The sequence below is a fragment of the Cavia porcellus genome, unplaced genomic scaffold (assembly GCF_034190915.1).
Source record: "Cavia porcellus strain 051 isolate PalLab524CR breed Dunkin Hartley unplaced genomic scaffold, mCavPor4.1 scaffold_14, whole genome shotgun sequence".
NCBI lineage: Eukaryota > Metazoa > Chordata > Mammalia > Rodentia > Caviidae > Cavia > Cavia porcellus.
The window spans coordinates 8,860,735-8,885,934 of record NW_026947497.1 but is presented as its reverse complement, the minus strand read 5'-3'; the positions used below and the strand labels follow the sequence as shown (position 1 = coordinate 8,885,934).

Genomic DNA, 25,200 nt, shown 5'->3' with positions numbered 1-25,200 from the left:
AACCCAGCATGCATATTCGTATTAGCAAATTTATCTTTAAAAAACTAAACTGTTAGAAAATCTCTGCAAAGCAATTTAGTAAAAGCAGCTTTACTATGAACTAACTGCTTTAAGCATAAAAAACTATCATATATAACACTGATAATATTCAGGAAACTGCACAGTGGTCTGAACATTTTTAAGCTCTGGACACATTTACCTGCTTGGTCTGGGGGACCCCTGAGGTACATAACTGTGAGGGCTGTGTTCTATGGTGGGGAGTGATCATTTCAACTGAACTGAGTTTATGTAGCACAAAACACACCTGGTTGCTCAGGCCCTTCTTTCCTCACTGCCCTCACTGAGTCACCTTGATGGTAACTCCATTTCGGTAACAGGCATCACAATTGAAGAACTATAATTGGCATTGTTCTCCACTTACTGAGAATATTAACAACAACAACAAAAAAGCCAAAAACCTTGTTTCACTGGAGAGAGTGAAGATCTTCCCACTATGACTAAAAAAACATCATGGGAAATATGCTAGCTTTGCTGAAAACATTTGAAAATGTAGATAAAACAGCTGTAACCACAAATTCATCCGAGAAAGTAACACTCAATATAAAATAAATTCAATACATTCCAAATTCAGAGTGGCATGTTTCTCTTAAGGAAAGCCTAGTTAAAATGAAAATTTGACTAGTATTAGACCTTAGATTAAATATAAAGTTTATGATTAAATAGATAAACAGTAAAAGGTTTTCTGGCAAAGAAACTCTTCTTCAATTTAAGAACTTCTTTAAAAATGAAGTGCTTTCTCCAATATTTTCCTCTCATCAAACTGCTGAATGAAAACAGATTTTAATTATTAGAAAAGCATCCAATGGTTGAGTGGGAGCAAAAAAGATGGTTATGTAATAATAAAAATCTATACAGCAACTACTTAATGGCTGAGACCTGTGACTGGGCCAGAGGACAGGAGACGTCATCTCCTATAATACCATTGTGCTGCACACTGTGGTTATCAAGTGTTATGTTAATCACCCAACATATCCAAATTTTCCTCTCCTGAAAACAAGTACAACCTTTTAAAAAAGATGCTGGTGATTAAAGCGCCGAGATTTAAGCCATTTTCTAATTGTAGTTTTATGCTCAGTACTTGGCTTACCTGTGCCTATCTTGGTATGCCTGCTAAAAACTGAGAATATAACACTTTTGTTCACCCCCAGAGGAACAGAAGAGTCATAGAATAATAATCACTATGTTTAAGCACCATGCATTTGGCTACATCGAACAGGGAGTTACAGTCATCAGTGCTGACAGCTGTGTCACCTCCTCTAGAGAACAAAAATGATTGAGAGCTTCCACAAGTGCCTCTGCTCCAAGTCTTGCCAAGAGCCAAAACCTATGCTTGCGAAACTCAAATCTGCGAGGTAACAGGATGACATCTCTCCTAGAGCCCAGCCCAGAATTTGCTGCACAAATGGGCACAGACCACCATTCCCAAAGAGAGAGCAAATCTACATCCAAATTCACTCTGTCTTAACCACAGCCTCTAAGGGATGAATCTAGTAAAACAAAAGACTTCACAGAGCTGGGCACAGTGGCACATATCTGTCATTCCAGTACTCAGGAGGCTGAGGCAGGAGGATCAGTAAGTGTGAGGCCAGCCGGGGCTCACAGCAAGTTTAAGCACAGCCAGGAATGTATGGCAATAGCTTGAATCAAAAACTCAAATAAATAAATAAATAAATAAGCGAATACTTCAAAAACTTTCACTTCACAGAATCTGACAAATGAAAAGAGAGTGCTGGTAACATTCCAGAACTACTAAGAGCCTGGATGGGACTAATGGTCCAACACTGACCCAGCATGTGCAAAGTTCTGGTTCAGTGCCGGGGATGAGACTCAAAAGGACATTCACCTCTAACACCTGCCAGCGCAGCACCTGCAAGGTGAGCTGTCTGGAGACAGAGCCGGCAGGACTGCGCCTTAACTCTGTTCCTTAGATACGGCTGCACTGGGGACAAAGCAACCTGACCTTAAGGGAGCAAACCCCTTACGGCAGGCAGCTGTTTTTTTTTTTTTTTTTTCAGTTTTAATTCAAGAGTTCTACTTTCAGTAGATTTTACCTTTCCTAAGCTGGTCTTCAAACTAAGAATGCTGTGTGCAGTAGAACACTTTTCACCAAAGAATGATTTTCCAAGAATCAATTTCCAGGTATCGGTTTCTGTACACTTCCCTAAAATGCAGACACCTAATCCACAGCCTGTGCTACAACAGCCTTTTCCTCAGGTCACAAAGGACACACGGGACTCTGAACCTGAGTCTCACTGTGACACCCTGCCCGAGGCAGAAACACCTCTCTAGCACTAAGAAGAAAGCTGGCTCGCTTCCTTGCTTCGTCCTTGTCTCCCTCCCTTCCTTCCTCCTTCCACAATTCATCAAGGAGCCCCTAACCTAGAGACTTTCTTCTACTGCGACAGATACGTTTTGGTTATACGTGAAACATGCTAGAAAGAGCATTGGTTCTCACTGGAAAACACTTAAAGCAGAAGGCAGGAGTAATAAGAAATCTGTTAATAATTCTGCCTCTATATAGATCCCAGCCATGCCAGAGTCCTGTGAGGATGATGAAAAACAGTGAGAAACAGGAACCGAGCAGCAGCACGAGAATGTGGCCACAGATGGGACTCTGGGTTCCCTTCCAGCTCCTATGCCGCTGCTCATTGGCTCTGTGTCCCTGGGGGCACTCAAACTTCTCTGTGTTCACTGACATCATCTGTAAGATGGGACAGTAATTACTTCAAGTGGTTGCTGATTAAGTAAGTTAATATACTTCAAATGCCTACATGTATGGATACTAATTTAGTATCATAACATGATACTAAATACTACCTATTATCATTACTTATTATTTTTTGAGAGAGTCTTGCTATGTAGTTTAGGCTGGCCTCAAACTTGTGGCCAATCCTGCTGCCTCAGCCTCTAGAATGCTAGGATTACAGCGTGTGCCACCATGCCTGGCCTTCATCACTAAACTTTAAATGTTTTTGTTAATATTTAACTAAAAACAATTATTTTCAGTTATTCTTAATAGTCATCCCTAGATCAAGATATTAGGGGAAAAAAAAATAACTCCCACCAATCTGACCAGTGCATTTAGTTACTAATTATTCTTGTAAAAACAAAGTGGAATATTTTCTAGAACTACCACAGTTATTTAAGATGCAACGGATAAACATAAGGATAAAAATCCTCTGTGGGCTGCGGAGCGGAGCTCGGTGGCAGAGCACTAGCGTTTGTAAAGCCCTGGGTCCAAACCTAAGCACTATAAACAAATGCTCTTGGACGTCTTTCGGTCAGTAAAGATGTACAATAAAGTACTTATAACCTGTTTAACCATAAAACATTTTTAATAGAGCATATGTAAACTATAATATTAAGTTACAATAGTGTAAATTACAATATAAATAATATATAATTCTTTTATTTCATGAAATATTTAATACATTCTGCATTCTTATAACAAGAAAAAAAATTGACCAGCAGGTGAACCTACTAGTACTTAGTAGCATATTTTTTGAGAACAGCCTTTGCTAATTAGGTTATATGGGGATAGTATCAATAAAATAAATGATCTACATCACAGCTTGCTTTCTAAACAATTATAGCAGAAGAATATAATACGGTGTTACTCCAGCAATGGTGTAAAGAAATTCACAACTTTCCGAGTAGCTTTGGCTCCAGTGAAAGGAGGCCTGGGCTGGTGGTAGATGCTGAGCGCAGCCTCACCCGCGGGCAGGGCCGTGGGTCTCCGGGAGAGAAGCGGCTCTCTGAACACCTGTCTCCTCTTTTACAAAAGAAAGCTGGGCTGGGAGGTTGCACGATGACCAAGTAAGGTAAGTTAGAGGAATTTATAAATTGGGCACTGTGACATGAAAGTAATAATGTTAATACCCACAAAACACAAGGCAATACCTACAGCAAACAATTTCCGATGTCTAACTTAGATTAAAACTTTTTAACATACTTCTTTAGTAAGTTTTCCGATATCATTCTTATCTATTTTATATGAACAAGTTTCTCCTTAATGACTTATACAAATGAAAATGGAGGGCTTGGGGACATAGCTTGGTGGCACAAGTGCCTGTCTGATAAGAGCGAGGTCCCGAGTTCAATTCCTGGTACCAAAAAAAAGAGTAATTAAGTCAGGCACAGTGACCACACCTGTAATCCCAGCACTTGGGAGGCTGAGGCAGGAGGATCACTGCAAGTTCAAGATCATCCTTGAGCTCACTAAGTAGCCCAGGTTGGCCTCAAACTCAAAGCAGTTCTCTTGCCTCAGCCTCCCGAGTGCTAGGCTTACACCATACCACACTCAGCTCGACTTTATTTAAAAAGTCAACACATTCTATAACTTTAACCATTTAAATTTTTTATTAAAAAATTAATGTCCATCATCGTTACACAGTTTGTTCTTTTTTTGGAGACTATGTTCCAGGCTACCTCATACTTGAGGTGATCCTCCTACATCGGCCTCCTGGAGCCTGAGCTTGCAGGTGTGTGCCACCATACCTAGCTATTTTTTTTTAAATTTTTTTTTTTTGGGTGGGGGAGGGCTCAAGAAAAATGCGAAGTTCACCTTTACCAAAAATGTTTGGCTTTAGTAAGGGTGCCTTTATAGTTACAAAATAAAAAAATACTCTGGGCTTTCATTTGTTTTGTTTTTGGTATTGGGCACTGAAACCAGGGCCACTGAGCTACCACATTCCCAGTCCTTTGATTTTTTTTTTTGAGACAGTGACTTTCTAAGCCACCACACATCGCCCAGGTTGGGCTCAGCCTCTTGAGTGTAAGTTCCAGCCTTGCTCTGACCCTGGCTGACACATCTGCTCGAGCACAACTATAGTCCATACCTATCAGGGATCCAGGCCAGAACCTCTGGGACTTCAGAAGCCCTACACACTTGAGTCCACTGTGCAGATGGTACACCACTGCATACATCTACACGCATCCTCCTGGCATTCTTCAATTCTCTCTATGTTACACACGACACCTAACACAAAGTCAGTGTTATGTAAACACTCATTATGCTATACCACTTTAAAAAATAAATAAGAAAAAGCCCATCCTGGTTCAGTACACATTTTTCCCTTGAACATTTTTCACTGTAGTTGATTAAATGCAGACTCATGGAACTCGAGGCCACGGAGACAGAGCACACTCATGTCTGAGTGCCACCAGCCTGCATGCTCCCTACATATGGCTGAGGGCACAGCTCCAAGGGGGAAGACTCCTCACGCAGCAGGGGCCGCCACTCGCATAATCAGTCCTGGTAGCCCAGATTGACAGTCAGCCTGCTTCTGTCCAGAGCAGAGAGACCACTGAAAGGTCAAGCTCCTGCTTAGAAAGGAGCCACAAAACTATAGCTCACATCTCTAATATTTTCTGTTATTTAAACAGCTTATCTTAATTAAACCCTGAGTTTTTCAAGACTCAACACAAATCAGTCTTATAGGAAGAAAACAAGATAGGTTTGGTTCAGAGATTTTTTTGCTATGGCAGTGTAACCTATAGTCTTAGGATTCCTAAACTCTGTGAATCTAACTTTTCATCTATAAATCAGGGATAATACCTGTGTCATGGAATTAGTATGGGGATTAGTGGAATATACTAAGTGCTCTATGAATAGAAGCTTCTTCTCTCTTCAAAATCTACTAGTAAGAAGAGAAGAAATAATTGTCATTATTGGCAAAGAGTGTCTCAAAATGACATCTACAGTAAGATGGTGGAATGGCATGCAAAACAAGATGGTCAAAAAGAAAACAACAGAAGAAAGAATTTAGCATGAGCAACGTAAAGGGCCAAAAGATGCAGGCTAAATGAGAAATAGAAAATAACCATCACCATAGAGGAAAAGCATGAAAAAGATACCATTCATTTAGTTAGGGTTCCAACCTACCCTTGTTTTCCGCTCATGATAAAACATTTTTAGCAGAACTACCTCACTTGGGTGGCAAATGCTTTACAGCACTAGGTTTTTTTTTGTTTTTTTGTTTTTTTGTTTTTTTTTGTCTTTTTCCTTTTTACCGGTACCAGGGATTGAACTCATGACTGCCTGCTTGCAAGGCAGGCGCTTATGCCGCTGAGCTAAATCCCCAGCCCCATACAGCACTAGGTTTTAGTCCCAGCTTACTCATTGGCTTTTGAGGATCAATGAAAGCTCTTTAGTGCTACAGTTGGTTTTCTAAAAAAGCAAGAACATTTACAATGTAGAATCTGATCAATTGACAGAAAGTCCTCTGCTGATCACATAAATACTCAGCAGATACAAACTGCAAGGCCAGTCTAAGAATTTATGATGCTTTTGCTTTTTTTGAGCTGCAATACTAGCTGAAGGGTCCTTCATATTCAAGGCTGGAGGCTGTCAGTATACAGGCCTTACAATATTATGATTGCTCTGAAAACATGAACTATTGACACCTGAAAACAGTTCAGTTACCTCTGGTCAAATGCAAAAATACAGGACTTGAAACATGAATACTTTGGAGTTTGAGCTAAACAGAAAGTAACAAACAAACCTTTTGAAAAAAACAAAAACAGAATGTAGGGGGAAAAGATCAAAATAACACATTTTATCACTTATATAAGAATATTAAACAAATTAATCAAAGATCCAAAGGTGGAGCCACAATTTCATTTTCACCCTCCCTTTTGCCCAAAATTGTGTCAAAGGATACTTCCTAGTAACAATGACAAGCACAGAAATATCAAATAGGACATGGAGACTCACTAAATAGGAAAATCTTGACTGCTTGATCCTAAAACAAAAAAATCAGTGACCTTTAAAAAGGAAATATATGTCCCATGATACAGGGATGGACTAGTAAATCATCAAGTAGTAACACAATGGATTACTATTTAAGAAAGTGGCTGAAAACACAATAGTATATATGAAGAACTGTGTATAATTTAATAAATGTAAAAACAAAGTGCAAAACAGTATGTAAATTATAATTGCAATCACATAAAATATATAGTTAAAAACAAAAATTGGAATTTAATATATAGAAAACACTCATGTTTGGATGGTTTTATACATTACTTCTTCTATGAATTATGCTTAAATGGGTTATCCTTGTAAAACCAGCTACTGGGCTGTGTGCGGCGCACAGGAGAGAGCAGACATCTGAGTACCTTTCTGTGGTGGCAGCTCCTGTGGCTGGGCACCCAAGGCCACCAGCTCCCCAGGGTGCTTCCCAGCAGGCAGCACTCTTGTTGACAGGGCTCCCGGAAGAGCAGTGGACACCACCGGGCTGGACCTGGGTGGTGGGGCATTCTGCATACTAGGGCCGGCTAGAGAATCTGCAACTGGAGACAAGAAACTACTTTATGCACAGGAATGCACTTGAAATATATGAAAAGACTTATCAACAAAATACAGTTCATTTGAAGTTGTAGAGCACATTTACCTGTATTAGGAGAGAAAGTGGTCCAAAAGACATGACATTCCAAAAAAACTGAAAACCGTTTTAAATACTTTTTCATGCTAATTTTTCTAAACTATGTCATAGCTTCTTACCTTCGTAGGCAAAATGAACCCTAAACAGCTCATCCTTACTGATGAGTACCACTGTTAATTACTGCACCATGTAACACCATTTCCAATAAGATGACCAGAGGTTATCGGACTGCAGTAACATGGCACTGGGTCCACAAATGCTTCCAGTGTCAGCTCTGACCTCATCCTGTATTGTTACCCTCAGTGCTCATCTGATGTCTCTAACCTGCTTCACATGTAACTAAGCAAAGGCCTCACCACAGCAGTCTAGACTTCTGGAACAAAGGACATGCGATTCATAGCAGCCTTTGTGATAGTTCAAATTACTAAAGGTCTACCAGGTGGCAAACCTCCCCTGGCTGAAAAACACTCATCTCCAGGATAATCTTCTAGACCACCCAACCAAAGGACAACTGAAAACTTATGGCAAAAGTAGTGACAGTATGCTGACTAAATACATGTAGAGACACATAAATGTACACACAAATAAGGATGTACATAGGCATACATATAAACAAACAGGTCGAAGACTGAAACAAACGTAGGAATGGGGGACAGAACAAAATGTGTTACACTGCGTGCCCTAGAATACAAATGAAATAAGAGAAACGAGAAAACGGAACCTAAACACGCTGACTGCGTCACCAGTCTGAGTAAGCAGACTGTCACTGTGGGCGACTGAAAATATCACAATATTTTACTATTCCTTTCAACAAGGTGGATTCTATTTTCCTACCCTTTGAATTAGAAATAATCTTGTGGCTGGCTTTAAGCAATAGATTGCGGGATAAGTAAAAGCATCCCAACCCCCAGGTTTCAAAAGACTTCGCAGCTGATGCCTTCCCACTCCTGAAAGACTGTGGAACTACCTACCACACACGGAAGCAGAGCCAGTCTAGGGAGAAAAAACGTCGGCACATGGGAAGAGTGTGTGGCAACTGCTAGGCCTGTTGGGAGACTTCCAGGGTTTTCTAGCCTGGTGAAGACCTCCAGCTCAATGAAGTCACATGAATGAGCCCCGCCAACCAACAGAGGAACTTCCCAACAATCCACAGAACCATGCAGAAGAATACACTGCTGTAGTTTTAAACCAGTTATACATGAATGACATACTTAAACTGTAAACACAACTGACAACAAAAATATTTATTGTGGGCTAGGGGATGTCACTTACTGGTTGAATGCTTGCCTACCAAGACTAAGACCATGCATTCTACTGCCATCATAACACAAAGTATGCAAAATATTTAGGAATATGCAAGTGCAAACTCAGACATAATCGTCTAAGATCAAATATATGCACCTGTTGATATACCTAGACGTATATGCATGCATGTACACTAAAGCAGAGATAAAGTAACACTCATAAGCTTGCATTGCTCTTTGACAAGGAGGTCCTCAGTGCTGTTGAAGTGCTCCTCAGGGAAGGGAAGGCCTGGCCTGCCCTACCCTGCCCTGCCCCAAATTGTGTTTATTGTTTCTTGGCTCTCTTTGTAAAGAGCTTACCACACAGACAGGTGGCCCTGAACCTTGTTTTTCCTGATTTTTACTCTATAGCCACAGCATACTGCGTATACTCTTCCATAACACCCTACACTGTTTCTGGGATTCAGTGGCATCTTCACTGCTCTTCAGAAATCCACTGTGAAGAGTAATTTATCTGTTTTACCATAAATGAACTTTAAGGGTATTTCTAAAAGTTATGTTTGCACAAACAGTGTAGCTGTGAACACTAGTGAACAAGTCCTTGGTGCACATCCCCAGGTTTCCCAGAGGAGTGCGTCTGTGTGCCTGTAGCCTCAGCAGGTGCAGGCAGTGGTGAGGAACAGCAAGCCTTCAATCCTGCAGCAGTGCAGCCCGTGAGCAGTGAGGGGTTCGGGCCTCTGTGACCAGCATTCCAGACAAAGGCAGCATCTCTGGCAAGAACTATACATCAAAGACAGGAAGTGGTGCTCCAGGGTCCTCCTATTCAAACTGTGGTTGTGAACTAGCAACGCCTGACAGAGTTTACTGAAATCACGGAATCCGTTGGTCAGGTCACAGGAAACTCAGTGCTTGCATTTTCATAAGATTCTCAGTAACCCATGCACAGGGCTTGACAAGACTCCCAGGGAGCTTGTCTACAGAAGTGGATGGCTACAGGTTTGGGTGTGACCATCTTCCATTCACTAATGTCTCACTGCCTGACATACAGACCCAGTATACCCTCTCTGCAACAGTATCAAGAATTTCTTGTTACTTCACACCTTCACAGTCTTTAGAACTATCAGACTTTCAAATTTTTACAAATTTGATGATAAGTGTAAAAACAGATCCCATTTAGTTTAACCGCTTTTTGCTGATTGTTAATTAGGTTAAATGCATTTTCATTTCATCTTCCATGCCGGTTCTTGTTATTCTTGTCTTGGTTGTTGGTTTTAATTTGCACATGTTACTTTTTTATACTACAAATTACTTTTTCTCTCAGATTACAGTCTGAATTTTCATTGTCTTTACATTTTATTTTTCTTTTTTTTTTCCTCTATATTTTCAGGGATGAAAAGTTTCTAATTAGAAAGTGAAGATTATTATGCTTATCCTTCATGACTAGCATATAGGTATCCTCTTTAAGAAGAAACCCTTCCCTACTCAAGGCTCTGAAGGAAATTACCAATATTTGCTATAAAAAATTTAAAGTTTTGCCTTTTTACATTTAAATATTTATATCACTCACAATTTTATTTATTTGTTTTTTGGATACTGGGGATTGAACCACCATTTATTTTATACATGGAAATTTCATCCTTCAGACTGCAGTAAAAACAAAACAAAACAAAACCAACAAAAACCAAAACTTCTCCCCCAGGGAGGCCTTCCCTAAACTTCAGGGCTAACAGGCCAAATGTGCTAAAAGCTGTGTTCATGATCCTTAAGAATCAAGTTTGCATAGGTCTGGGGGCACATAGGTATATATGATCCTAGCACTTTGGGAAGCTGAGGCAAAAGGGTCCCAGAGTTGAGCACAGCCCAGAAACTTGGAGAAGCACGCTCATCAGAACAAATTATAGCCTTTCGAAGAAACCCACCCATGACTCCCACTAGGCAAAGTGAACTGCTGTGCAGTTCCCAGAACGTGAAGCAGCAATCCTGACACAGAATAAATCTTTTCTCTTTTTTTGATACTTTAGGCAGTTTTTTGGTTAATTCCCAGCAGCCCTGTCAAACTCACTTCCTCAGACAGAATGTGAGGACTGGCTGGGTACCTGGAAAGCCTGTCAAAAGAAAACTCCTGTGTCAATGATATAAAAATAAACCCTATCTTAAGTAATTGTGGGCAAATGTCTTTAGAAGGTAGAAGAGATCCCATAAATTTTCAATCACCAGTAGGATCACTCATTCCAATGGCTCAACTTGGAAATGTGCAGCCTTTTCTTTTTCCTTTTCCTTCATGCATTCCATAATTGACGCATTTTTGAGTCATCTCTGCCATCTAAACACCCAGCCCCTGCCATCAACTGTGACCTCCTTCCAGCACTTCTTTCCGGCTTCTCTGACTGCTCCAGGTCTCCACCGCAACGCTGAAACCCAAGGCTCCCAGTGCCACCACCCAGCTCACAGACTTATGGGGGCTGCAGCCGGACCACGTGTGCTTCTCCTTTACACGTCTCTCTCCCCCACCTCCCCAGTGCCACGGTGGCTCCATCTGAGAACTGACACCCTGAAGAAGAGATAATACAATGCCTAACCTGCAGGAGATGCACACACAGAGATAGCTCTCCTCTCCCGGTCCCAGGGAGGAGCACCTGTGCTGGGCACCACTCTCATAAGATGGTGAGGTGCAAGAGGAGCTGTCAAAACTGAAGGGGCAGGGGGATAGGGGGGACAGGGGAACAAAGTTCTGTTACTTCCGGTCACAATGCTGTGATCTCACCAAGTTTCCAAAGATTGAAAATAATCTCTTGTATTATGCTTGTGTGCCTTTCATGACCATGTGTCCAACATAGCTATCTAATTCATTTCTAACTTATATTCTTTAATCAAAAAACCATCTCCAACTGAGGATTTATCTGGCTTTTTTCAGGCACATCATCACCTAAAGAGAACAGATACAATGTGAACTTACAAGTGACTACATGATGAACTTTTATACCATACCAAGACTATACTAGTGTTCATTATTTCATGAACACTAGTATTTAGCTTTTTAAATGCTTCTTGTATAAAATTATACACAATAAAACTGCACTAACTTTTATAATATATTATCAACATGTGATTCCTATTCAAGCAAGAAATAGTCAAAACATTTTATTTTCTTAAAATATTTTTTCTGGTATGAAGATTTATCTTAACTTTAAAAATCGTATGCTTTTCAAACCATAGTAAAAATAAATTAAGAAAATGAGTTTAAATAAATCCATGGTTTCAGTGTTCATTCAGCTATCAAAAATGGTTATCTTTACTTAATTTTACTAGAGATTCACCTACAGGGGAAGTTTGTAATTTTAAAACAGTTTAATGAAATGATACCTTTTGAACAGTAGCCTAAGCTAACATTAAACACAGCACCCAAGATGCCTATATTTGGAGTATTTTATTTTATGTTATTTTTTGGGGGGGTACCAGGGATTGAACTCATGACCCTGCTCTTGCAAGACAGGCGCTTATGACGCTGAGCAAAATCCTCCGCCTTGGAGTAAATATTTTAATAAAATAATTGGAAGTTCTAGCGCTGCATTATGAACACTAACATGCTTTCCTAAAGAGGCAAATGAGGTCACAAGTTCTTTTATTTCATGCCTAGTATGAACTCACCAACTTGTTTTTTCTGTTTTTTTGTTTTGTTTTTTCAGTGATACAGGGATTGAACCCAGGCCCTCTACAGTGAGCTATATCCCTCTAGCCCCAATCCTTTTAATTTCTTATTTTGAGGCAGCGTCTCACCAAGTCTCTAAATTGCGCAGACTGGACTCAAACTTGTGTTTCTTCTGCCTCAGCCTTCCAAACTGTTGGGATTACAGGTGTGCCATGCTCAACTTAAAGCTCTTATTTAAAATACTCCAAAAGTCTAGGGAAGGCTATCTCTTCACACCACATGGCTTGACACATGTCTGCCTGGACACTGGGAAACAGCCCAAGGACATCATCCAAAATACTGTCAGTTTTATACCTACCACACTTTGCATGCATCTCTGTTCAGTGCAAGGTCACATTGTCAAATTCAAGCCTGCAAGCTTGAATTAAATAGACTAGCCCATAGAAACATAACCCCCCCTGCCCCTCAAACAGGTTCTTGCTGTGTAGTTTAGGTTGGTCTTGGAGGCAATCCTCCTGCTCAGCCTTCCAAGGATTATAGGAGTCTGCTTCAGTTTGCACTCAGGATCATGGAAAGAATTAAGTTTGTGAACTGATGTACTACTGTATCCTACATACATAACTTTTAAAGCACAACTAACTACATCTTGGTTTAACAAAGTCAGGAAATGGTAATTACCAGAGCACTCTCCATGCATCTTACTTCTCTTCCTTATTCTTCATCCTAATTTACCAACTTAGAATGAGAAGACAGCTTGTATGTGTAGCAAAGGTAGCTTCTGTGAAAGTTTCCACAGAGGCGTGCTTAGGGAAGCCATGTAATGTTGCAGGTCTCCATCTTGCTGTATAGGGAGCTTGGGAGGGCAAAACACCTATCCATTTTGAACTCATATAGAACAGAAAGCAGCGGCAGCAAGTCAAATCCCCAAAGTGCTCCGTACCCCAGCCACAACTGAAGACATCTACAGGAGAGGCACGGGACACATCAACAGACACTGAGAGCCCAATCATAGCAAAGAACCAGGCTAATCAAGGCAGGGGTTTCACAGCTAACTGTAAATGGTGAGGGAAGGGCTCAAAGGGAGTCTGCAAAATATTGCAACAATCAAAGCAAAACACACTACAATAGGAGCTAATGCTCAGTGTTCCTATTACGTCTCACTGTCTGTAACTTCTACACGAACAGCAGCCTGCATGGCACAGATTCTGAGCCATGTGCTGGTGAGCATTTGGGTCAACTTACCAGGATTCGCAGGACTGCTGCTGGCTGAGGCCAATGGTCCTGAGTGGTTTCTGATGAGCTTGTCCTGGGTGGGCGGAAGGCCTGGCACGGACCACGACAAAGCACTGTATCCCGCAAGACTCTGCTGCTGGAGGTGCTGCGGAGGCAGAGGAGCAGCAAGTGCTGACGGGCGGCTTGGAGCTGCATTCTGACCAGGAAATGAACCCTTTCTGCCTGGCCCGGTCGCCAGAGCACTCTGTGAGGTAAACACTTGCGTGTAGGGGTCCCCAGGTGGCAGAGAAGAATAGGAAACGCTGGGGTGTACAGCATTAGAAACTGCTGACACCCCATAATGACAAGTAGCAGGAAATCCCTGAGAGGCAGCAGAGGAGCTGGCAGTGTAGATGGTTGGACTACTGTAGTAATTCACGAATGAGGGGTAAGGCTGGGAGGCACTCGTATGCATGTGGGATGCTGCCACGGTGGCCCCTGGGACGGGTCCAGGCAGGGTCCCAAGCAGAGGGGGTGCAGGTGGCCCCCCGCAGTACACCTGCTGTGCTCCGGTGTGGCTGGCTGCGCCCGGGGTCGCCACCTTCTGCGCTGGTAGTGTATAGAGACCAGAGTAGTAATCATTGCACTGGCCATCTGGCAATGACGAGGCCAGCTTCCCAGGTTCTAGAGAGTAAGGTCCCGAGGGAGCGACATAGTTTTGATGATGCAATCCATGCCCAGACGGAACCTGCATCTGACTCTGTGCTGGACCTGAAAAAAAAAGCCAGTCATTATTACAGGATTGACAAAAACATGGCTCACAACTAACACGAAGCCAACTGAATTTGTTCTCCATAACTGCAAAGTAACACAAGAAATACTCCCACAGATCCACTATGGCACTTGTCTTCACCCCTGCTCTGCACACCCTTGGGCAGTCTTTGGTCACAATGCACCAGGACCTGGCCATTGAACCACAGCACTTCCAAGATCTCTCCAGGCCCAGGCACTGGTGCTCTTTCTCTCACGTTCCTCAGTGTTGAGGACAAAGCTTGAGCTGTGAAGAGAGCTATGGGGAAGGCCCTGTGAGAAAAGCACTCGTAGTGGCCAAAGAGAAATGGGCACATGTCCACAACCACAAGTATGAGTTCACATGCAACCTTCCGTGCAATAGACAACAGCAGCCCAGCTAACAGCTCCACTATGATCTCATGAGAAGTTCTGATCCATAATAACCCAGCCAGGTTGTTCCCAGGTTAGTGTCTCTCTGAGTTGAACTGTAAGTACAAAGTTTGTTGTTTCAAGTCACTAAGCTTTAGGGTATTAGGTTATACAGCAATGAACAAATAATATAACCAGTATGAAAGGAAGTCTAGCTTTCTGTAGCACACCCTCCCCCCAGTATACAAGTAACAAGCTTGGGGAATTAGTGTTATAGCTCAGTAGTACAGTACCTGCTTAGCACACAAGAAGGCCTGGGTTCTTGCCCTAGCACATGTGTACATGCACACACACACACAGAGCAACAACATATTCATTGTAAATTCAGACAATGAAGAATGTAAAAGGAAGGAAGGAAAAATTACCTCCTTTCTCTGGTAGCTGACATTCTACTTCCCAGACACAGCTACAGTTAACAGTTTCTTGTGTATTCTTTCTAGGCTACGCATTTAGGTAAGCACAAATAAGCGTAAGTTTACATTTTAAACAAGTAAAATTTAATAAAGCTCTACAACTTGCTTTTTTTACTTAATATATCCCAGATACCCTTCTGTGTTAGCACTTCATGTCGTTTTTTAAAAAATCCTATAAGATTTATTTTAGAGAAAATATTATTTACCAAATCTTACTTGATGAATATTTAAAAGGGTAAATTTATTTATATTTATGAAGTCAACTTCTGTAATCAATCTGTGAGATAAATTACCTACAGGGAAAACGGGAAATTTAAAGGATTTATGCTTTAAGAACTGACCACTGCCAATGAGTTCTCTTTAAAGGATCTACCAATGTATCCCTTTTGTCAATAGCGCTTAAGAATACCTAGTCTTCCCCAACATGAACACTTCACTTTGACCACATGAAAACTGGGGGCCACTTCAGTTTATAGTAACTAACTCTGAGACCCTCTGTTTAGATATTAGCTATCTGGGTATCTTTTCCTTTTTCTTGATAGATGTGGTTCCTTTAATGGTTGTTAGGTGTTCTTGGAAAGCATGATTAGTCTTATGACGTAGCCTTCAAATTTTTCCTCCAGTCACTCTATCATTAGACTATGGTATCTTTTGACGTAGTTTCTTAACTGCTATATAGTAAAATCTTACTTTATGCTTGATAAATCTTTGAATCATACCGAGTAGATTCTTTCACTAAAATTATAAAACTATACATGCATTTGTTCTTCTAATGATCTATATTGTTGACCATATTGGTATCAATAAAATTAACATCCTGTTACTAATTTTATTATAAATAGCAAGCACACTGACATTACACGCCATTAACTGTTCTAAATTGTCACATACACTGAACTCTGCCAGATCTTTGAAGTAAGCAGTATTAGCTATAATTTAAAATAATGAAATAAGACAGTGAAGGTAACTGTTTAATACAGTCACACACTGAGCAAGAAACAGGGCTGGGATCTGAAGCAAGCACCCAAGCACCAGGCAAGTCTGTGCTACTAAACACTCACTTTCGTGTGGTAAGCAAACCCAGTACCCCTACAGAGGAATTCTAGTCTTAGTTCTAACACTTTTTGTTGTATTTTGGGGAAGCCTGAATTACTCTTGCATAGTTTTCCTATTAAGGGGAAGAAAATAATTAACTATGCCACATCTTAAATGAAAGAATAACACTAAAAAATTCACATACTATATAAAAAGGAAGTATAACTTTCCTTTGTCATAATAATATATAAAAATATTTGCTTAAAAAAGAGGTAAGAAGAATGCTTATATTTCTTGGTTGTTTTCAATTTCTACTATATAATGTGATAAAATCCTCATTTTCGGTCATGTTCTTAGTTAGAGACAGCAAAGTTAAACAGACCTTCATAAGCAATCAGTGACTGGGCTCTCAAGGAATCAGTGCAGAAGAGGCCACACCAAGACTGCACTTGCTGGAGGCAAACCTGAGGAAAGCCAGCCTCAAGATGCAGACTCGAGCCTCAGGCCTACAGCCTCCCAGAGAGAAGCCTCACTTGGGATTGTATTGCAACTAACACCTGCTACCAAGAGCCTAGCTAGGCATTGCACTGGGTGGTGACCAGAACATCTGGATCCCATGCTTAGCCCTTTCCAGGAAGGCTTTCGTTCTTCCTATGCTTAGAGGTTACAGATAACTAAAGGGTGCCGTTCACCATGTACCCTTGCTATGTGCCTCATTTCACTACTGGATCCCTATCAGCTGAACAAGTAGACCTGTAACCTACAGCTCAATGATTATGAGACCCACGATGTGATTTTGCCGTACAAAACACTCCTGACAAAAAGCCTCAGCGACTACCCACTTAAGACCTCTCCTGGATACCCAGGAGGTATTATTTCCACCTCCATGTTGTGAGGCCACAAGCTCAGAGCTCCACACAGGTGGTACGATAACACACGTAGTCTGCAGACAACACAAACATAATTTACTATCCAGCTCTGAAAGAAAACTAATACCCACACTTCTAAAATTCCAAGAACTATAAAGAAAACTAAAATTCACATGACACTATCTTATTGGTTTTTCAATTCACTTTTCTCACAGGTATTTTGTATAGACACAGTTTATCTGAAACAAATTACTTAAATGACATGAGTCTATTGGGAATGTTTCATTAATTAATATGACAAAAATATATGAAATGGTGTCTTTTCCCCTATTTAAATATAGTATATAAAAAGATTCATTTGCTTGCTTTCCGGGTAATTTCAGAAAACTACCCAGTTAGAATTTATCAACGATCCAAGTAAAAATCCATTTAAATATCTACCCATTTAATTACTGATTTAGCTCATCCATGCTACATGATCTGAAAACAGAAATAATCACCATGACCAAGTGATTCAAATGTTGTTATTCTAAAAATAGCAAAAATGTTGCATCTATTAAAATTGAGCAGAGGTGAACCACCGGAGGAAAGCTTTTTACTTCCTGGTTCATCAAAGAAATGATGCAGTACTTACTTTGGGGGTGTGGGAGTAGGAATACCCGCACATCCATGGGGACCTACCACTCCTTATGATCACAATCTCAATGCTTCCAATGTATGAAAAACCATCTGAGCACATACATGTACTGACTTGGCAGCTTGTACTTCACTGTGAGGCAAGAGCATGCACATTTAGTGGAGAAGGAACTCTGAAATGGGCATTCTAATCTCACTAGTGAGGGGAGACCAGTGATGCTCACAGGGCTAAGCAGCAGCAGCAGCAGCAGCAGCAGCAAGAACCAGGAATCAGCCTGTGACGGGGCAACAACCCACACCAGGCTTTCTAGTGCGCTGCTGATCGGCATCCTCTGGACACATGAGGCAGCCAACACTTACTATTTTATGTCACCATACTTGATTTTTTTTATCGGTACCGGGGATTGAACTCACGACCGCCTGCTTGCAAGGCAGGTGCTTATGCCGCTGAGCTAAATCCCCAGCCCACTCAATTTCTTATGTTTTGTGGGCTCAGGTTAGATTACTTCATGGGTCGCTTCGTGGGTCACTGTGAGTGTTCTGAGCATGTTTAAAACAGGCTGGGCTAAGGTACGAGGTTTGTAGGTTAGATGTATTAAAGGCTTTTTCTGCTTAATAATGTTTTCAATTTAAGGTGGATTTATTGGAATGTAACTCCATCATTCACGGACAAGCATTTGTAATTAAAGTTAATTTAAAAAGATACTGTATACCATTTTAATATATATTCAGGATTTTAAAATTACTGGGATATTTCACTTTTTCTACCATTACTTCAAAGCCTATTGTGTATAAGCATGGTGGTACATGCCTATAATTCTGGTTAAACCCAGAAAACTAAAGATTGTCTAGGAACAAAACAGGCTGGGCTGCAGCTCCACAGCAGAGGACTGCCTGATGAGAAGCAGTCAGTCCTGCCAACCTGCCCTACACACCTGAGCACACAATCCGCTGTGGACCACACGCTCGCAGCATGTCTCACTCCAGGCTAATCATGTTTCTGGTGCCCAACAGCCATGTGGGCTGGAGGCACCCTACTGAACAGTGAGTTCTGTAGCACAGGTCCACAATTCTGGTTGGCTCGCCTCTCCTCACTCCCTTGGTTTTCCCCTCCCATTCTTTGCTAGCATGCATGTTTCAATTCTTCTCACCCATCATCTTACTCAGGCGCCACAGCCTGCCAACAGCGTACTGTAATATATGGGAAGGAAGTACTCTTCGGAGAGTATGACAACAGCGTGTCCTGAACACCAGGAGGCGGGTGTGGGGCTGGATCTCACTATGCAGACCAAAGCTGGCCTCAAACTCAGGCGATGCTCTGGTCTTCATCTCCCGAGCGGCTGCCTGAAAGACAGACACGCGCCACCACACCCAGCTGCACGTTCCTATGTGCACTCTTTTAACTTACTTGAAGGTGACACTCTTTTGTAATAATTATTGAAATTGTGATCTTTCTTTGGATTCAAAATGATTTTACAGCATTTATTAAGATTACTGGTAGTGTTTTAATATATCTAAGACAGACACAGACAAAGACTGTGAGAAACAAAATAAATTAGTCACATGTAGGTTAGATTTTTGAAAAGTAGCTAGAAGCATTTTTCTTGCTACAAATGTGACACATATGGTCACTATTTTAAAAGGCATAGAAAATAATAAAATAAAAATCGTGTATAATATTACTATCAGGGGTAACTACAGTCCTGCTTTTCAAACCAAGATACCACCAAAAGAGAAGGAAGCGGCCAATATTAATACTTTTTTTTAAAAAAACCCAACAATAAAATATAATAAAAACCTCAATAAGCTGTAAATAGGAGGAAATTATGTACTTTTTTTGGTCAGTGCTTGGTATCAATCACAAAGCCTCTCACGTTAGGCAAGTGCTCTCTGCCACTCAGATACACCTTAGTCCCTAGAAAGAACCTTTACTGCAAGGAAGAGTATGTACTGCTCTTTCAGCGATGGCAGACACACCACAAGGGACAGAAGAGTCCTAACCTTAAGAAGCAAGATGCTCTGTGTCACCACTCCTGTCCAACAATGACAGGACATTCTGCAAGCTAAAAAGACAGAAGTAGCACAGACTGGGGAGGAGAAATAAAATCCCTGTATTTGAAGAATGACATGAATACTCAGAAAAAAAAGATGGGGGAAATGGACAAAGGAGCCAACGTGCAGAGCCCCAAGGGCCAAAGCTAGAATAACTGCAACAAGAGATAAGTAACACTGAAGTAATCCAAAGAATAAAAGAAGTATTTGTGAGCTCAAATACAGCGATACAATGACTGAATGAACTTTAAAATAAGACTAATAGGACAAGTCTTCCTTACAGATTAATTCCAAATGATAAGTGCAGGAGTGAAAGAAAACCATTATAATTCCACAGCAATAATTGCTTTATTAGTAGAAAAACTGGTAAATTCAAAGGAAGATCTGTGATTTAGTTAACTGTATTAATTTCCTGGTTTCATAAGTTAACTTTGAAGTGGAGGGAAAGAAAAGTGACTGCACTGTTTGTATCTTCACAAGACTTTCAAAAATCTAAAATTACAGCAAAAAAAAAGTTTTCAAGCATCAACTAGACAAGTAGATAAACAGGTGGAAATGAATTCTGAGTATATAACATAACGTTTTAGACAAATGACTAACCAAAGAAACAGAATGGTTTTCCCAAAAAGCAAAAAAAAAAAAAAAAATTTTTTTTTTTTTTTTTAGTTTCTTGAGACAGGGCTTTGCTATGTTGTTCATAGTCCTCCTGCCTCAGTTTTCTCAGTGATGGATAAATTACAGAAGCAAGCAGCACACCAGCATGATTTTTATTTCTTGTTTAAAGCCTTCAAATGGTTCCTGTTGCTACTAGGAAAATATAAATTCTTCAACATGCCCATGAAACATGTGCATACCCTGATCTCTAGAATCCAGAAGTGCCTGAAGCTACATGGCAAAGAGGAATTCACGTAGATGAGGATGTTATTAATGTTTTTAACTAACTGACCTTAAAATAGAAACACGCATGGTGCTCCACATGCCTAAAACCAACAACGGACACTTAGGCAGGAGGATCACAAATTTAACACCAGTCTGGGTAATCTAACCAGACCCTCAAAAAAAAAAACTGTATGTGTATGTGGGGTGACTCAATATGGGCCCTGGGTTCAATCTCAAACACCACAAAAATAAACAAACAAAAATAAAGTAAAATGTAAAGAGAGAAAGCATATCCTTGATGGACCAGGGAAGCCCAATATAATCTCAAGGGCCCTTAAGGTAGAAAAGGGAGGTAGCAGGGAGGGGGAGGGAGCCATGAACGGGGCAGAACCCTCAGAGGTGCAACCAGAGATGTTCGGAAAGGAGCTGAGGATGCAGGCAGCCTCCAAAGGTGAGGAGGCAACAGCCTGCAAGGAGGCGGGGCTGCAGGGTAGCTGACTTCAGCCCAGTTAACTGGACTTCTAACCTGCAAATAACAATGCACTACCAATTTATAGTACTTTGTTACAAGAACAAACAAAACGGTTTTTAAACACAGGAGCTGTTTCTTTCAAAAGCTGGTCATGAGTATGAGGAAAATGGCTAAGCTGCCAAGCATGGCGCAGACCTCTAAGTCTTGCTCCTCAGAAGTGCAAAATGAGCTTTCCTGGGCGAGATCCAGGCATCCTGGCAGGGCTGGCTCCTTCTGCAGCCACCCTCACCTCGGCCCTGCCTTTCTCCGCTTCAAGGGCCAATAGCACTCCTCCGCACTCCTCTCCTCCGCTTGGGGCTGCAGCTCCACCCACCAGCCTCCTCTGCTGTCCCAACACCTCCACTGACTCCTGCTGCCTCTCCCATTAGAGTGTGGACTACTGTGACCCCACCAGCCAGCACAGGGCTGGGAAGCTTTTGGGGAGCTGGCCAAGACCTTTGGAGGCCGTTATTCAGCCTGTGCATCAGGTGTCAAGGGTGGGTTTGCACAATCGCATCATGACTTACACCTCACAAAAAGCAATTTCAACTCTCCAGTATTCTAAGGTGTAACCCCATTTCACAATTAAAGATGTAAAGAAGTGTCTCAGATTCAGTAAAATAATTTATTTTTCTCACTGAAGGATGTAACATGGTGCTTTTAAAAAAAATAATCATTGGAGGGTTGGGGGTTTAGCTCAGCAGTGTAAGTGCCTGCTTGGCAAACATGAGGTCGTGAGTTCAATACCCATCACCAAAAAAAAAAAAAAAAAAAAAAAATCATTGGAAAAACTTTAAAAATTCAGTTTAAATTCAATCTCTGAAAGGTTTTACACTATTAGCCTGAAGTAAAGTATGCCAAATAAAGGAGAAAAACAACATTGTAACACATTATGGTACTTGCTGTACCTATCTGAATTGAAAAATCAAATTATCTGGTAGTGTAGGCATCTTTTCAATGCGCAGCCTGAGATTGTGAAGTGTCAGCCACGTAAAGCCCCCACCCCCAGCCCACCCCAGAGGCTGCACTCAGGGCCTGAGCACTAAGCTGCATCCCTAGCTAGCTCTGCTTTAGTTTTGAGACAGGGTCTCCCTACAATGTTAAACTGCCAGGATGGGCTCGAGCTCTTCCTCCACCTCAGCCTACAGGTGGGGGTCACCACTCCCCATTCATCCTGCTTTTCTCAAAGCACTGATGCTCTCCTCGGCCAGACCAAATCATCACAACATCTACCACAGGGTGCATCTAACCCAGTACCATAATCACCTTTTAAAGGATAAACATTCTCTTCCTGCTCTATGCTTATCTGACATGAAAACCAAAATTTACAACACAGAACATCTAGCCACAATACAAAAAAAACCTGTAGGACCTCTTTAAATGAGTTTCCCTAGGGCACATAAAATATGCTTTGGTTGGAAAATTTCAAAGCCAGCCGAATTCCCTTTCTTCCACCTCCACTTCCCTCTACTGCACGATGAAAGCAAGGAGCCCTTCCAACACTCTGGACACTCAACGCTCAGCTCCTGTTCGGTCCAAGTCAAGCCCAACACACTCAGGTTCCCAAGCGGCTCCATCAACAGCCCCCACACCTTCAACACACTCAGGTTCCCAAGCGGCTCCATCAACAGCCCCCACACCTTCAACACACTCAGGTTCCCAAGCGGCTCCATCAACAGCCCCCACACCTTCAAAACTCTGTCTCACATACCTTTCTCCCTCACCACGTACGTTTTAAAAATTCCCGGCCTTTAATCCACACCCTTGTACCTGACCCTTCAGACTGCTCATCGTTTGGATACAGCTGAGGCTCCACCTGACTTCTTCCCAAGCTCCCCTACTACAAACAAGTGAGGGTCTAGCCAGGCCCTCTCTGCTTCACCGGGTTTTCCCTGTGCGCACTAACAGTGGCTTTCAGGGCATAATCTTAGCAAACTTGCAATCAATGGAAACCTCCTTCCTGGAAGCTCACTGGCTATTAGCAGAAATTTTCCAAGACAATTTGTGGGAAGAGGGCTTGAAAGTAAAAGAAAGTAAAGAAAAGGCCAAACAAAGACTAAGACTTCAATACAATAAACAGATACATTCGTGTTAGTGGCCAGTCTTCAAAAGCAATGGAAATATGACGCCAAGTTCACATACTCAACTTAGTGCTGACTGCATGCTGCTGCCGGGAATACAATGCAGACAATCTGGCATGATGAGGCATGAGGATACTGCAAGTTTAAGGCCAGCCTGGGCTCCACCATGAGTTCAAGGACACCTGAACTGCACAGTGAAATCCTGTCTCAAAAACAAACAAAAAACCCTGCCATTCAAAGAATTTATACCTTGGTGTTGTGAAAGAAATGGACTAAAGGGAACTCTCACTGCTAAGCCCCTACCAGGACCAGAGAGTTTAAAATCAGTACTGCTTTTAATGTAATCTTCCCAGGAACTCTACAACGAAGATACCATCACATCCTAAGCCAGTGGTGGGCCACCTATGTCACATGTGCCACACAGGCTGTTTCTATCACTGATAGCTCTAAAAGGTTCACCACCACTGCCCTAAGCTCACTAATGTTACTGTCTCAAAATGGCAAAAAACAAAAAACAAAAAAAAAAAACAGGAGGGGGGAGGGATATACACAGCTAAGAACAAAGGATCTGAGTTCATAAATAAATAAAAAGTAAGAATTCAAAACTGGGGCTGGATAAGGGATGTAGCTCAGTGGGGATGATCTGGGTTTGATCTCCAGGACTGGGGGAAATGGGCAAAACCAAAACCCAATAGCCTTTCACCAGTCCACACCTTCTGGACAACTCTGCACAGGAGTGGCCTATTGCAAACAGTGGCTTCTCCAGGACTGAACAGAACCAGGCAAGAGGCCTCACTTCTAGGGAAGTCCATTGAAGACCAGCTCCAAAACTGCTCCATTTCAGTGTCTCAGTGCAAAAATTGTTACAGCTTTAATCTCCAAAACCTGGGGGTGGGGGTGAGAAGACCACCAATAACTAAAGCAACACACGCAATGGACTGAAAATAAACCCGTGGAGTGAGTACTGGTTTACCATCTGTGAGGTGTCTATTAATCATCTCCAAGGAAACAAACGTATGCAGACAGCAACACCAATGCTGTGGTGCTATCCATCCGCAAGAGAACCTGAGCTTCCATTTCCAGTTTGCCATCAGGAAGATTAGAAACCTGAGACACACACTGCTCAGGTCAAAAGGAACTCACATCACACACACTGGCCGTAAATTCTGCAGGTGCTCAGTTCAAAGACCTCCTGTGACTGACAGCCCAAGCAGCACTGCGGCGCGCAAGGCTAGTCTGCTTATACCTTTCACAGTAAATTCCAGTAAATTAATTCCCATAGTCTTTCATCTTGCTTGCATTTTGGCACTTAACAAAACTGCCAGTACTACCACTGCTGGAAAGGGCATATGAAAGCAAGAAAACACTTTCTTATTTGAAACTGAATGCCATTTGTTGCCTGAGAGTGAAATAAAAGAAGCAAGTGTATACAGTTAAATCTGGGTATCAATCAATTGGGAACCACTTGGAGTTATATCACTACACTACAAGCTCATTACTCAATCTTCAGAACTTGGCTTTGGAAGGAGTCTCAAAAGGCAGAATAAAAGATGAAAAATACTCAACAAACAGACGAAAGTAATACAAGTAAACGTACAAGTCCCTATGCTGCTCAATGAAAAAGTTAAGTACAGAAATAACCCCAAAAAAGGAGGCTTGATAAAGTTAAATCATCTTCAAATAAGTGGAGAGAAAGCATATTAGAAGTTAAACTTAGGAAACAAGTAAAAATGATAATAAAAACTGTCTTCTACCTCTGTACTGCCTACCCTTCCCAAACAACATCTAAGTTTCTAAAATGAACTTTCTAGTCTGTTAATAAAAGCTGTAGACTTGAAATTTGGAGAAAGGAGTAGACTTATTTAACAGATGTGTGATACCTGTAACTTGCCCAGTGCTATCTCTAGCCTGAATACACAGCAATAAACAGAAGACATAAAACTGCCCTCACTC

The 25,200-nt window shown here is 41.5% G+C and overlaps 1 protein-coding gene across 3 annotated transcripts in view; it reads right to left on the bottom strand.

Annotated features, from left to right (window-relative positions):
- Sec24b (SEC24 homolog B, COPII coat complex component) overlaps positions 1 to 25,200 on the bottom strand; it is a 65,343-nt gene that overhangs the window by 36,830 nt on the left and 3,313 nt on the right. For 2 of the 3 annotated variants that reach the window (XM_003467997.5, XM_005002899.4), the window contains exons 2-3: positions 13,581 to 14,321; positions 7,180 to 7,353 (exon numbers count right to left, since the gene is read on the bottom strand). In XM_003467997.5, coding sequence (XP_003468045.1) covers positions 7,180 to 7,353; positions 13,581 to 14,321 — 915 coding nt within the window. The remainder of the gene's footprint in view (positions 1 to 7,179; positions 7,354 to 13,580; positions 14,322 to 25,200) is intronic. The other variant, XM_063260620.1, reaches the window with a different exon arrangement.